Below are 12,616 nucleotides of genomic sequence, written 5' to 3' on the forward strand. Positions count from 1 at the left end.
CTGTACTAATGACTTTGCAATTAGTATCTCTGTCTTGCATTAGAACTTAGAATTATTGATTATGTTTGGTAGGTAGTTTATGTAATAAAGCAAGGCAGCATTCAAATTTTAATAAACATTTCCATTATGGATCTTCTCTAAAAGGTCTGAAAAGAAAAAAGCATGTAGATAATGTTAGGTGATTAGAGAAGAAAAAAAAAAGAGAGAGAAAGAATAAAACTTTTTTTTCTGGATGAGAAGGTTATATTTTGTCTGAGATATATCATGAATTACTGTAAAGTAGGTTAACGTTTAGGCTAACATTTTCAAGAGAAGAACAGACATAATTGTGAAGGTGTTTCAGGTGCAAGTATGGTGCAGGTGGAGCCAAATTACATTTGTTTGATCTTTTAGGATGTTTGAATGAATATTATGTTAACTGAAGAAACTACTAGGGCTTGTCTATATGAGGAAGCTGACATAAAACAAGATATGGCATGAATTTAAGTAAAATAGTTATTCAACCCTAACTCCTTAGGGAGTGCAGAATGGTTATTATATTTAAAAAATGCATTGTTAGCTTATTCAGTGTTTCACTGGCCTAATTAAAAGCATGATTATGATAGAATTCAGTATCATGGTGCAAATGTGTTCTTAAAAATACATCTGTTATAAATGGACTAAAAGCAAAATATATCCATTTAAATAATATTTATGAAAAAAAAWTGTTTTCATTTTTATAATGATACAATTAGAGATAGTAAGTTTGCTATTTTTTCACTAGAAACAACGGTGCTAGTCATTCAGATGCACTGATGGTTACATAGAATAAATTAGTAGACTCATTAACCAGGCTAGATTTACTTGGTTTAGTTTAAGCACAAGAGCCACTGTATGTCCAGTGACTTCTGAAGCTGGCTTCTGCTCTTCTGCTTATTGGCTTTCAAACACAGTAAAGTCTGGACACAAATAAGCAACCTGTTAGATGGGAAAATCAGAAAATCATTAAATATATGTATCTCTTAAGCCCTTAAAGAAATAACATTGATTCTATATTAATGCATTTAAATGAGATACAAATTTTGACATTTCTTAAGATTGTAATGTCAAATACTTTATCTTGCTTGTCTTCAGCTGGTATAACCTTCTAAAACAAAATGCGTTATTTTTCAGGATCTTTGATCACATTAAGATTTATTGTCTTAGAATGTCTTTCTCTGTATTTCTTAAATAACTTTCTTTGGTTATATGTCTTTCTAAGAAAATAGAAAAACTGGGATTAGAGCTACATGGAAACAAACAGCGTTTGGAACAAGCCCAGCAGGATATGACAGGAGCCAGAGAGGAGTGTCTAAAACTGACAGAACTGCTGAGTAAATCTGAGCACCAACTGCACCTCACCAGGTACCCCTTATCCTATTACATGCTATAGTACCAATTTCATTCTGCTAATTTTTGCCACAGGCTTCTCAACAGTTGTTATAGATACTTGCAGTAATTGGCTAGATGTGCAGCCCTCAATCATATTAAAAATGGAGATTTAAATAAATAAAATAAATCTATGAACTGTAATTTCTGAAAGAGAATCATGGGGTTTAGCTACAGTGGTGTGGTACCATACTTCGGGGCAGAGAAGAGCGTGGAAGAGCACAGTTGTGCTCTTTCTGGTGTCGCCGTGTTTGATACAACAAAGATATATTAAAATGCATTTTAGATCATATTGTATGGCACCTTTWAGCATAGGAATTCGTATAATGATAATGTGAAGCTACTGTAGCAGAACGACAAGAACATATCAATGTACATGATTGTTCAGCTTCATGAAAGATTTAACAGTCAAAAAGCACTATTACAGTCAAGAATGTGACTTCCCAAAGTCGAGATGTGGTAAACACTGTGAGACTTTCCATGAGTTTATCCCATCCAAGAATGGAATGAAAATGCCCCAAGGCATTTACTATACTACTTGGTATGCCTTGCTAGAAAACTTCAGGAGGTTAACTCACCAATAATTCTTTTCAGCTTCCATTTTGGCATTTGTAGGAATATTTCCTTTTGCCACAAACTCAACATTCTATTTGCTTGTGAGGCTTTTTTTGTTCAAGGATGGACATCCAGAAACAAATTTGTAGCTTTTAATTCAATCCTTAACAAAAAAAAATGATTTAGTTTAAATTTTACACAGTGGGGAGGGAAAGCTCAGATTTTTATCACTCAACAGACTGCCTGCATATTTATCCAAGTCTTGTACTCTTCAGGCTTTGTGAGATTCTGCCATTGAGTAAATGGAAATAAAATAGTCTCATATAAACTATTAAATTCAATGAATTGCTTTTTTTATTCAGCTACATTTCTGTGCAATTCAGAGCACGGTAGTTTAACAGATGGAAGAAAGTACCACTCTGACAGCCTGTATTTAGAGAAAAAATATGCTAGAGGTTAATGAACTTGAAAAAAGTTTGGGGTGAGTTGTTAAGATATCCAAAGTTTGGATTTAGCAGAACTTTATTAATAATGATTTGTTGTGATAGTTAACCAAATGGCTTACCAAACTGCTTTTAGCAAAAAGATGATTATATGCAGTAGGGCTTTGGATATCTTGGAGCAAATTTGACTAGCCAATATATTTTTGTTAAAATGCAGAACTTGTAAAAATAAGGACTACTGACTACTTTTACACAGTAGCTACACAGTCCTTAAAGCTGGGTACCTAATGTACAGATGATTCAGGTAGCTTTTTAATCTACTGTCCCTGGCTCAGAAAGCTCCTGAGCTGCCCATCACYGGACCCTGAAACAGTATTTTGGGGAAGTATTTCTCTGTGCTTGCCTGGCCTGATACTCTTTCRTAGACACCTACTTAGACTTGCTCCTGGAGACAGATTCTTGAATACACTGACCTAGTGCCACCACTCTAACGCTCTATTTTTTTCTTTCTTGTTTTATTAATTTGTATTCAGAATACAGTCTCTACATGTAAGTGTTAAAATATGCTTTCTATGCTGACATATAATGTCAGAACACTTCTACTGATTAAAGCATGAGAAGTCAGATCAGATCCTCCTCCTTGATATTCCTCAATCTAGAGTTCTGTGTTCTGTGTAGCTTCTTTCATCATCCTTATCTTTGGAGTGTGTGACTGCTTTCCAGGAATACATCAGGTAATGTTGCTGTCGCTGGTGAAGAAGGGAGGGGAAAAAAACAGATTTACTGCTCCTGAGGTATCACCTGTTGTCCTCACATACTGGTAGGGTTGGGTTAGAGCTGTTCTCACAGTCTTCCCCCCAAGAGTTGCAGAGGAAAAGATCTGCTGCTGAAATTAAACTCGTCCTCAGCATCTCAAATCACTTCCTGCCAGAACAGATTTTCCACATTAGTGAAAGTTAAAAAAATTACGCATCTGCAGCACCACCAGAGTTTTGCATTGTGAACCAAACCATATTTTTAATGGTTTCATAGATCCGTTATTGTAGCATCTGAACTTTATTCACTTGCAGTCTGCCTGTTTTCATTCTCTAATCCCTTCACCTAAAATGGCAGCTGTGCTAGTGAAAATAGTTCAAGGGTAGTGGTAATGGCAATCCCATGGGAGCTGCAGACTCATTCACTGTGGCACTTGCCAAGGAAAACAGATTTTAAGCTCTAGAGTCCTGCCTATGGGAGGTTGCAGAAATTGCACTGATTTAGTGCGTCTCTTGGGTATTCTGGCCTTGGCCTCATCTTGCAGATTTCCCTATTTTCAGGACAGAACCAGCTGGTCAAATCCAAGTCTCTTCACCAAGCTGGACTTGCTTGCAGGAGGCCTGTATCACTGCTACACTATGGATAGTCTTCTGTTGCCTTGCATGAATTAAGTTGCAAAATTAAGTGGCAAAAATTAGAGGTTGCTGAGGATCCTTTGCTTTGTATGAATTGGTATATTACTACAGAGAAAGYTGATTCTGGATATTGCAAATAGAGTAATAAAATGTGCATGAAAACATTGGATTTAAATATATTAAAAGCAGACAATGAATATTAAGGGRAAGTATATGCAATCCTTGCCTTAAAGAGGAAAAGAAAATGCTCTGCAAAACTGTATTTTGTCTTCAGAACTTCCGCTTATGTTGTATACTTTTCAAACACTGAGAATATATACCAGCTAAATGACTTTTAAATTAAATATGCCTGTGGGGGGAAAAAAAAAAAAAAAAAAAACAAGAAAGGTTGCAGTTTGCTATTCTAAAATTCTATTCTATTTCCGCAGAGTTTAGGTTTGCCTTTCCCTGTAACTTTTGTGATGGAGAACGTGTGGAGAGACTGTGTAGAACAATATGTGGCTTAGCAATCTYTGCTATTTAGTTAATGTGCATTTTCTGCTATTGAATCTCTTTAGTAATTCTAATTTGCATGTTTTCAAATGACTGRAAAAACACAGACCTTTTGTGGTATAGTCTCGATGAATCGACTGTCAGTCATGTAACTTTACAGACTATGCTATGAGACTGCTATGAGACTGACCATGTTTGTTTTAAGCTCTATTTTAAGGTTTTAGACTCTCCTCCCCCCTTTTTCTGTCTTTCATTCCCTCCTGGTGTTTCAGCTTTGTGAATACTTACAGGAATGCTATCTTGATGGAAGAATCTTCTGAAATTACCTCTCAAATCAATGTGATTGCCAAATGAAGCTTATCCATGTCTATTTTCAGAGGGTACAGGTCTGTTGTTCTTGGTTCATAAGAAAATAATCATGAAAAATCATATTAGTGTGCTAGTGGAAAAGATTACACAGAAGATGCAAGATATTTAATAATCTGCACAGATTTTAGCATCTAAACATTTTTCACTCTTTTTATGTAATAGAATAATCATTAAGAATATTTCTTCTTTTTCTTACAAACCAAACCATTCCTTCTGGTTGCAATCAGATGTGGTTTCTATTTACATATGCTTATGAAGTTGAGAAAGTCTGAAGCAGTAGGAAATCATTGAACCCAAAATATGACTTCTTCGTGTGACACTTCTCTTYCTCATGCATGGAGGAGATAGGAGATATTTATGATACGACAAAATTTGCTGGGAGATGTGATTTAAACAGATTTATTTTGTTTGCTGGTATGCACCATCCTGAGCAGTATTGAATGCCACCTTTTAAGTGAGGAAAAATTACTGAAACAATAGAAGAAACCATGCTTCTAGGTCCAGATAATCTGTATACTTGTGTGTGTGTCTCTTGAAACATTAAAAAAAATATAGAGAGAGAAAATAGAGAAAGAGGAGATGAAGGTCTATATTATGGTGAAGACTGTCTGTTTCAGTTCTTGATGTTGCAGTTATGTGATTCTTCTTTCTGCATTCCTTCATTTTTAAAGATCAAATGTCGGAATATCTCTAGAAAGTAGCATGTCCAAGAACGTGGCCCTTTGGGTGCACAGTTGTTCTTAGCAGTGCTGTAGCCTTTGTGGTTTCAGATACCTGCTGTGGATCAGTTCTTCTAGCAGCCTTGTTTCAGCAACTCCATTACATTAATTGTAATACATGTATAATAAATAAGGCACATCACTCTCTTATTCCACCTCCAGGTTTGGTTCTTGTGGCATTAGTTAATCACGGAGGCTCTGCTGTCGTGCTTTTGGATGTCCCCAGAATTCCTTGGTAGCATTGCCGTGTGCCTCGTGCATCGATTGATGCATTTATGCTGTTATATTCTAAAATATAAGCTAACTTCTCTGTTTACAGAACAGGGCTATACATAGCTATCTATGTAATTGAACAGTACCTAGCATTATCTGTTGGGTTTTTCTAGTGGCATCTGTTAGCTAGCAGCATACTTACTGTGGTGCTTTTTCAACAATTTTAGCATGTCAGAAACAGCCCAYCATCTATGCTGGAAAGGAGAGAACATTCTAAGAAAAATGCTGTTACTAATATTAAATTGCTGCGATATGCTTCATGTTGCTAGACTGACTGATTATTGAAAGGACCAGTAACACTTCTATGGGAGGGAAGACAATTGAGGTGTAAGCTGTGATTGATTTCTAATATTTTTGTTTAAATCACATTAATTTTGTGCAAAAGCATTATTTTAAAATGCAGGGAGGAGTGATAACACAAAACAATTCTTGATACCTAATGAACTTTTTAGATTCTGCTTCATATGTTTACTTTTCATTAAATTTAGGGATGGTTGTGACTAGGTTGTTGTGATTCAGTCAACATTTATTTCTATCTGTTTTTCATATACAAAGGCACTGGGCTGCCAGAAAATAAACTGTTAACGGAGAATTAACTTCTTTGGCATGCTTTCATACTTATCTTCCAAATTAAAGAAAATGAAATGGGCAGAAGCAGAGTGTAGATTACCTCCTTTTTGTCAAAAATGGTGGGAATTTGAAAATTAATAATAAAAAAGGGAACAGATGCAGTAACATGCCAGAGGGAGATTAATGTGGAGAGTAAAATCTGTGAGCAACAAAACTGAAGCAAACTGAATCAGTGGGAGGTGGTTGTACAATCAAAATCAGGATAAAAGAGAAATTACAAACAACCCTGCACTTGTCAAAGTAGTAGTAATGAAATCCTGACTCTGCCAGCAGCGCGAACCTGTGTTAGCACTTTGGGGTAAGGCCGGGAGCCGGGTGCCAGGTAGGAGGGCAGCGCGAGGTTGCTGGGCTGCAGCCATCGCGTGCCGAACAGATGGCCGCAAAAGCTGGCCGGGGAGGGGCTCCTTAGCAGAACTAATCAGACAGTAACAGATAGGGCAGCTGGGAGGACTGACCATGGCGCGCCGAGCGGCGGGGTGGCCGCAGCCCGCCCCGCTGTGTGCAGTGGTGCGCCCGGGCTGCCGCGGCAAGACCTTGCTGCGCCTTTCGCGCCCAGGCTTCGCCGAGACGCGGCGCTTGCCACCCTCGTGGCTCGTGCTGCCCGCAACCTGCCCCAGCCCCATGGCACTGGGCCCCGCGCGTGACAACGTTGCCCGTTTTCCTCCGCTGTGTGGGGCGTCGTGCGGGGCGCGCGGGGCCGGGGGCAGCGCGTGTGAAGGCCGCCCCGCTGCCGGGCGGGCTGTGGCGAGGTGCAAGGCGGCCCCCTGGCCCGGCCTGCCCTGCCCGGCGCTGGGCCTCGCCATGGCCATGGCCGTGCTCGGCCAGAGACGCTTCCCTCAGCGCCCATGAGGGCTTGGGAGGCGCAGGAGGGATCCTGTTCACCGAGGAGGAAAAACAGGCAGGATTTCTGGTGCGAGCAAGGGGTAGTCATGTGAGAGAGGCTTCGAGGGTCATGCCCCGTGCTGACCCACTTGAAAGAGAAGCCAACGCAAAATTGTGTCAAGGAAAGAAGGGGGACCCTTCAAGGGAAGTCCTTCAAGGCACCTCGGTGTAAGAGGAGACACCTGACTTGTTAGTGCCCCATTTGATTGACTGCGATAGGTGACGCTTTTTAGACAATTCTAACAAAGAAATCTGCATCTCCTGCATCTGCTTTTGGACTTGTGTATCTCTCTCTCTCTCTCTCTCTCTCTCTCTCTTGCAGAAGTTTTATAGCTTGGCTCAATTATTCATTTTGAGCAGGGAGGGGAGGAAACGTTACAGGGATTTGAAATAGGTGGTATAACACAGCCATATGCTATTTATGCAGCAGTTTCTGCAATAAATCTAATTTGGTGCTGTCAAAAAAAATTAGACTTATTTGATATAGCAGCACATTAGTAAATGATTGTGGTAGCTTTGAAAGTTGTCATTCACTCTGCTTTACTTGTAACAGAACCTTGCAAAGCTTTTTCAAATTTTTTTTCTCTCCTTTTTTTTTTTTCTTCCCCCCAAGAAACTCTGTGAAAAATCTCTCAGTTCTTTGTCCTGCAGCTGTAGAAACTACAAATATTTCTACAGCTGCAAAGAAGGTCTTCCTTTAAGTTAACTGAAGAAGGAGATGGAAGAAAAAATAACCTCCATTATTAGCAATTAACTGAATGTATAGGCAGAAAAAAATCAATAGAGTGGAGGGGGGAAGAGATGCATTTCTCCCTTGCCTGCAGGTTTTTGTAGTGCAGCTGAAATTGTTTATCTCATTATATGGCATGTAGATAAATTAGCTGCTCTGCGTTATTATAGAAGGTAAAATATTTTACCTGCCATGGTAAGACCATATGCTGCTTTAGGAAGACTGATACCCAATGATTTGAAATAAATCGGGGCTTCTCTAGCAGTGGCTTTTAGACATTTCTATGCTTTGCTTCAAGATAACACACAATTATTTAAATATCTTTTTATTTAATCATTTAAACACTTAAAATTACTACACACATTAATGAAGTTTTAAAAGAGGAATACAGAAAATCTAAATACAGGAATAAAGGAGAAATCTAAAATCATCACTTAATTTGARATATGAAAATAATTGTAAATCACCTTGTTTTCATTTTAAAAAAGTTTAAAACCTGGTGAACAGTTTATTTTCTCAAGGAAAAGGCAATAATACATTTTCAGAGTTTGGTCTTGGTTTTATCTATTTTTTTTTTCTCTGTAGCATTTCAGCTGCAACTGGTCACATTGAATTTCTCTAATGATTTCATCCTTTCTACATCGCATCAGGTTGTTGCGGCAGCCAAATTGCTGCTGCGTGCAGAGTGCCACTCAGGAGCAGCAACGATGCTTAAAGCGCTTCCGAGCGAGCACCGAGTTCAGACGAAATACAGAAGAGGCTGTAACTGCTATAGAAAATAAGCATCTTATTTAAAAGGTCTTTGTTTGAGGCATTTTTTATTCAGCACTAACAGTAATAAGTTTATGCGTGTATATCAACTATTTACTTTGATCTCATTCATATTAGGTTTTCTGTTTGTGTGTGACTAATGACAACAGGATAATGATTCTTTTTTAAAGCCTAAAAATCTTTCAGACACATGTATTCAAGCCTGCTGGATTTTTGCTGAATATGCTGCTGGAGAAATGTTTGATTTGTCTGACTAATTGTAGGACTTTTCCTTCAAGTGCATTTGAAAGCTTATTTTTACAGTAAGCTAAAAAGCACTTTTTCTGTCAACATTTTTTAATTAACTTAAGTAATTTTAAAAGATGCTTTGTACTTTCAAGAATGAAAGTTCATTTTAAAGTTTATTTTGTTCACATGCAGTGATTTTTTATTTTTCCCCCTCCTATCTAGGATGCTGTTTCTGAAATTTTTACCTAGAAAACAAAAAAAATCAACGGGGATTTTATCAAACTTGACCTTTTAAGGACATTTGCTCCAAGCTGCCATCTCTGTAGCAGGAGTTTGGAGGGGTGGACGGAGGTGTGTGTGTGTTGGGGGGGCGCACAAGGGTACCCGAGCGCCAGCTCGGGCTGCCTCGCTGCCCCCTCGCGCTGCTGCTCYGTGCCGGGGAGCACTGGGAGCGCAGGGAAGCCTGTCCCGAGCGGGAGCAGCTCTGCGCCCGCTGCCAGCCGCTCCGCAGCGCTCACCTGCCTCCCGCGCCGCCAGCCGCGCCGGCCTCGCGCCCCGGCCGCTACCACTGGCTCTCGCTCTGCTCCAGGGGAGTAACCCCTGTCGTGTAATTTGGTAGGGGCAGGAGCAACTGTTCTGGTTGTGCCCTCCTTCATGCTCACGTACCTTCTACAGGGCTTAAACCAAACTAAGGAGTAAGGGTTGCCCTGYGGTCAGGTGGGCCACTGCTGTGTATTCCTGTTCCTCAGCTCCTCTTCTGTGCCTTTCCAGTGCTTTTTGTGCATCTTTGTGTCGTTCCGTCAGGAAGAAGCTAATAGCCACAGAAAACGTACCCTTTAAAATGCAGGCACTAATCCCTACATAAASGATGTATCGGGAACAAGTTCTATCAGTTTTACGTTGTCGTTGAGCTAAACTTCCGTGATCTTTGTTGGTGCAATTTTTATTAGTGTCAAATTCAAACCTAACGTAAGTATAACTGTGTTTCTGCTAATGAGGTTGGATTACCTCCTGGATTTGCTCCCAGAAAGCTTTACTTTAAATTCCTTTTAGGTAGAAGGGTAATAAAATGGGTAGTTCATTATAATTGTATATAAAACTTAAAAAATGTCTTTAATTTTTTGGTACCATATTTTGTCTTGGTGAATTTTTTTTTCTATTTTTCTTTTTTTTTTTTCATTTTTTTCTTTTTAAAGGAAACCCAAGTCTATATGGAGCAATTGAAAGGTATTTATTATTTTAGAAGAATGAGACTGTTGAAGAGGTCAYTTAATAATTCAGGAGTTAGTAGTTATCAGAATCTATTTTCGAAAAGAAATATGGGCACAGGAATTGCTAAAAATAATGTATCCTGTTGACAATATGAATTTAGTTTCAGCTCTGACAAAAGAATCTTTGCAATTCATTTCATCATGCAAAGCAGTATTTTAATACAGGTGCATGTGTGTGCTTTACAAGGTTTAAAAGCAGAAAAAAATCAGGRTTATTTTGTTTTTAAAGTGTTGCATTTTAAACATCTGTATGTAAGAGAAAAAAAAAATTGTTTGGCAGTTAAAAATAATTAAAAATAATTGGCCAGTTTAGCTCTCTAAATTATTTTACTGTAATCTTATTCATTCTGTGGTTYCCATTTACCTCTGTGTTTGTAATAAATACCTTTGTTACGCTGCCTTAAATTGCCAGTCAAGAGATTTTCATTTGTGATTTTATTTAGAGTGTTTTTATTAAGCATTGCCCACCCCTTTGGATAGCTTTACAAGTCTTTCCCACCRATTTTGTCAGTCTTTGCAGAGAGACACAGATTTGCAGAGAAACGTATTAGCTGTTGGTGCTAGCAAACGATCATTAAAATGTATTATTTTTACTTTGGTGTGATTTCTTCTTATACCTCAGACCCATCCTCACAAATGCAGAACTGTAAAGAACTTTGTCTTCTGCTGGTTAGCAGAAGTGGATTTAAATCCACTCCGACAGTTCATTTGACAATGACCTTGAGGGGCTTTGCTTCTTGAAGAAGAAAGCAGAAGCTTGCGGTAAACAAAGTTCACTTCTGACAGATGGATTGAATGACAGAAAGGTTGCGAGTGCCAGAATAGCCCTGGCAGAGGAGGAAATGTTCAGTGGAATCCAACAGGAGAGGAGGTGTGAACAGGTGCAGGGTTGCTGACGGAAGGGGAACCAGATGGAAGGAGCCAGAGCCAGTTTATTTAAAGGAAAAGGCAGAAAACACTGAAAGGCTGTGCGATCAGCGGCTAAAAGTGTGCATGGGAGAAGGTAAAAATTCACAAAGCAAAACTGCACAGTGGGATATCTAGCACTTACCATAACGGTAGTAATTTGCGAGTTTAGTTTTAAAGTTGCTATTGAAGTATGTTTTTCTCTTACCCTTGACAGCATAAAGATGAGAGGTTTGTAAGCTGACCCTCAGAAAAGCAAAAGCTTGGCTGCTCGTTATTGCTAATACTAACGTGCAGACAAAGTTCCAGTCAGGATAATGTTACTATTGTGCTATGGTTAACCAGAGCAATGAAAGGGATGTAAAGCTGGATTTTTATTTTTAAATCACATGTTCAAATCTAGCTCCTGGGATATGCAGGCAGGTAAGTATGTCTTTTATTAGGATGTTCACTAACACCTGAGCAAATCAAGAACCGTCAGGTACAGTGTGATTCTAGGCTAGTTCTTCTAGTCACGATTTTGTCAGTATACGTGTTGTCTTGCTCTATGTTGGGGGAAAAGTCTGGCTCACCCTAGCTCAGATGCCACCCCCCACTTGAAGTGTTTTCTGTGAGCTGGCCATCCTTCTGGAGAACACTTTGTTCCTGCTGCTGCTTCCCAGGCTCTTGGTGCAAGGCTGGGTCCTTTGCAGGCAGCGAATCTGTTCAGGTCACATTAACTTCCCCGACAGCTGGGCCCAGCAGACACCTCGCAGGGATCGGGGCTACAGCTAGCGAGCTCAGGCTGCAAGATCCCTGCCTGTCCCAACAGGGGCTGTGAGGTGGGGGCGCAGCCGCCGCACGCAGCACATCTGTGGGGCGCTGGCTCCTTCAGYTCTGCTCATTTGGCCCGGGTCAGGTGTGGCCTCGCGGTCGCTTTCCGTGCGAGTTAGGCAGCGCCTGCCTTGCCAGGCTCGTGCTGACTTCATGCCAGCTGCAGGACGACAGATGATACCTGATTCAGCATAAAGCTTGAGGGTGCAGAGTCAACCTACCAAAAACATTCTTTTTTGTTTTTGTACAAATTTCAAAGGGCAGAGTAAGTTCATAGCAGATCAGGTCTCTACATCATTGCGCTGCATCATTTTTTGATTTGGTATCAGGAGCCTGATGGCTGGATTTACTGTATTAGCAAGCTGAGCCTTAGAGTGCAGTTTTGCAATTGCTCTAAGCAGATCTAAGTCCGTGCTGCTCCTGAAAAGGCTAATCCCATCTTCCGCTACAGCCGTATTTCCAGTCCCTTGCTTATGCTGACAGTGGCAGGCAGACACCCATATGATCAGATGGTTTGAGGAGCTGATCAGATCGAGGAAGAACCATTTGCTCTTGCTGGGCAGGTTGCACGAGTGCTAATTAATAGAGGATATATAAAAAAAAGACTACACCTTGCACTGGCACTGTTGCCTTACACTGGCTTAAATCTATCATGAAACCACATGTGAAGAGATTGCTGGTACTGAATTTGGGAATCACCATATGTCAGGAAAATACTCCTTTATTTTAAATATAG

The 12,616-nt window shown here is 39.8% G+C and overlaps 1 protein-coding gene across 3 annotated transcripts in view; it reads left to right on the top strand.

Moving 5' to 3' along the window:
• The window catches only part of SDCCAG8 (serologically defined colon cancer antigen 8), a 101,553-nt gene that overhangs the window by 36,268 nt on the left and 52,669 nt on the right, over nucleotides 1-12,616 (top strand). For 2 of the 3 annotated variants that reach the window (XM_026041083.1, XM_026041084.1), the window contains exon 13: nucleotides 1,241-1,383. In XM_026041083.1, the coding sequence (XP_025896868.1) occupies nucleotides 1,241-1,383 (143 nt within the window). Of the gene's footprint in view, nucleotides 1-1,240; nucleotides 1,384-8,541; nucleotides 8,969-12,616 lie in introns of those variants that run through there. The other variant, XM_026041085.1, reaches the window with a different exon arrangement.

This window comes from Nothoprocta perdicaria, unplaced genomic scaffold (genome assembly GCF_003342845.1).
Source record: "Nothoprocta perdicaria isolate Ctin4 unplaced genomic scaffold, notPer1 scaffold_278, whole genome shotgun sequence".
Taxonomy (NCBI): Eukaryota; Metazoa; Chordata; class Aves; order Tinamiformes; family Tinamidae; genus Nothoprocta; species Nothoprocta perdicaria.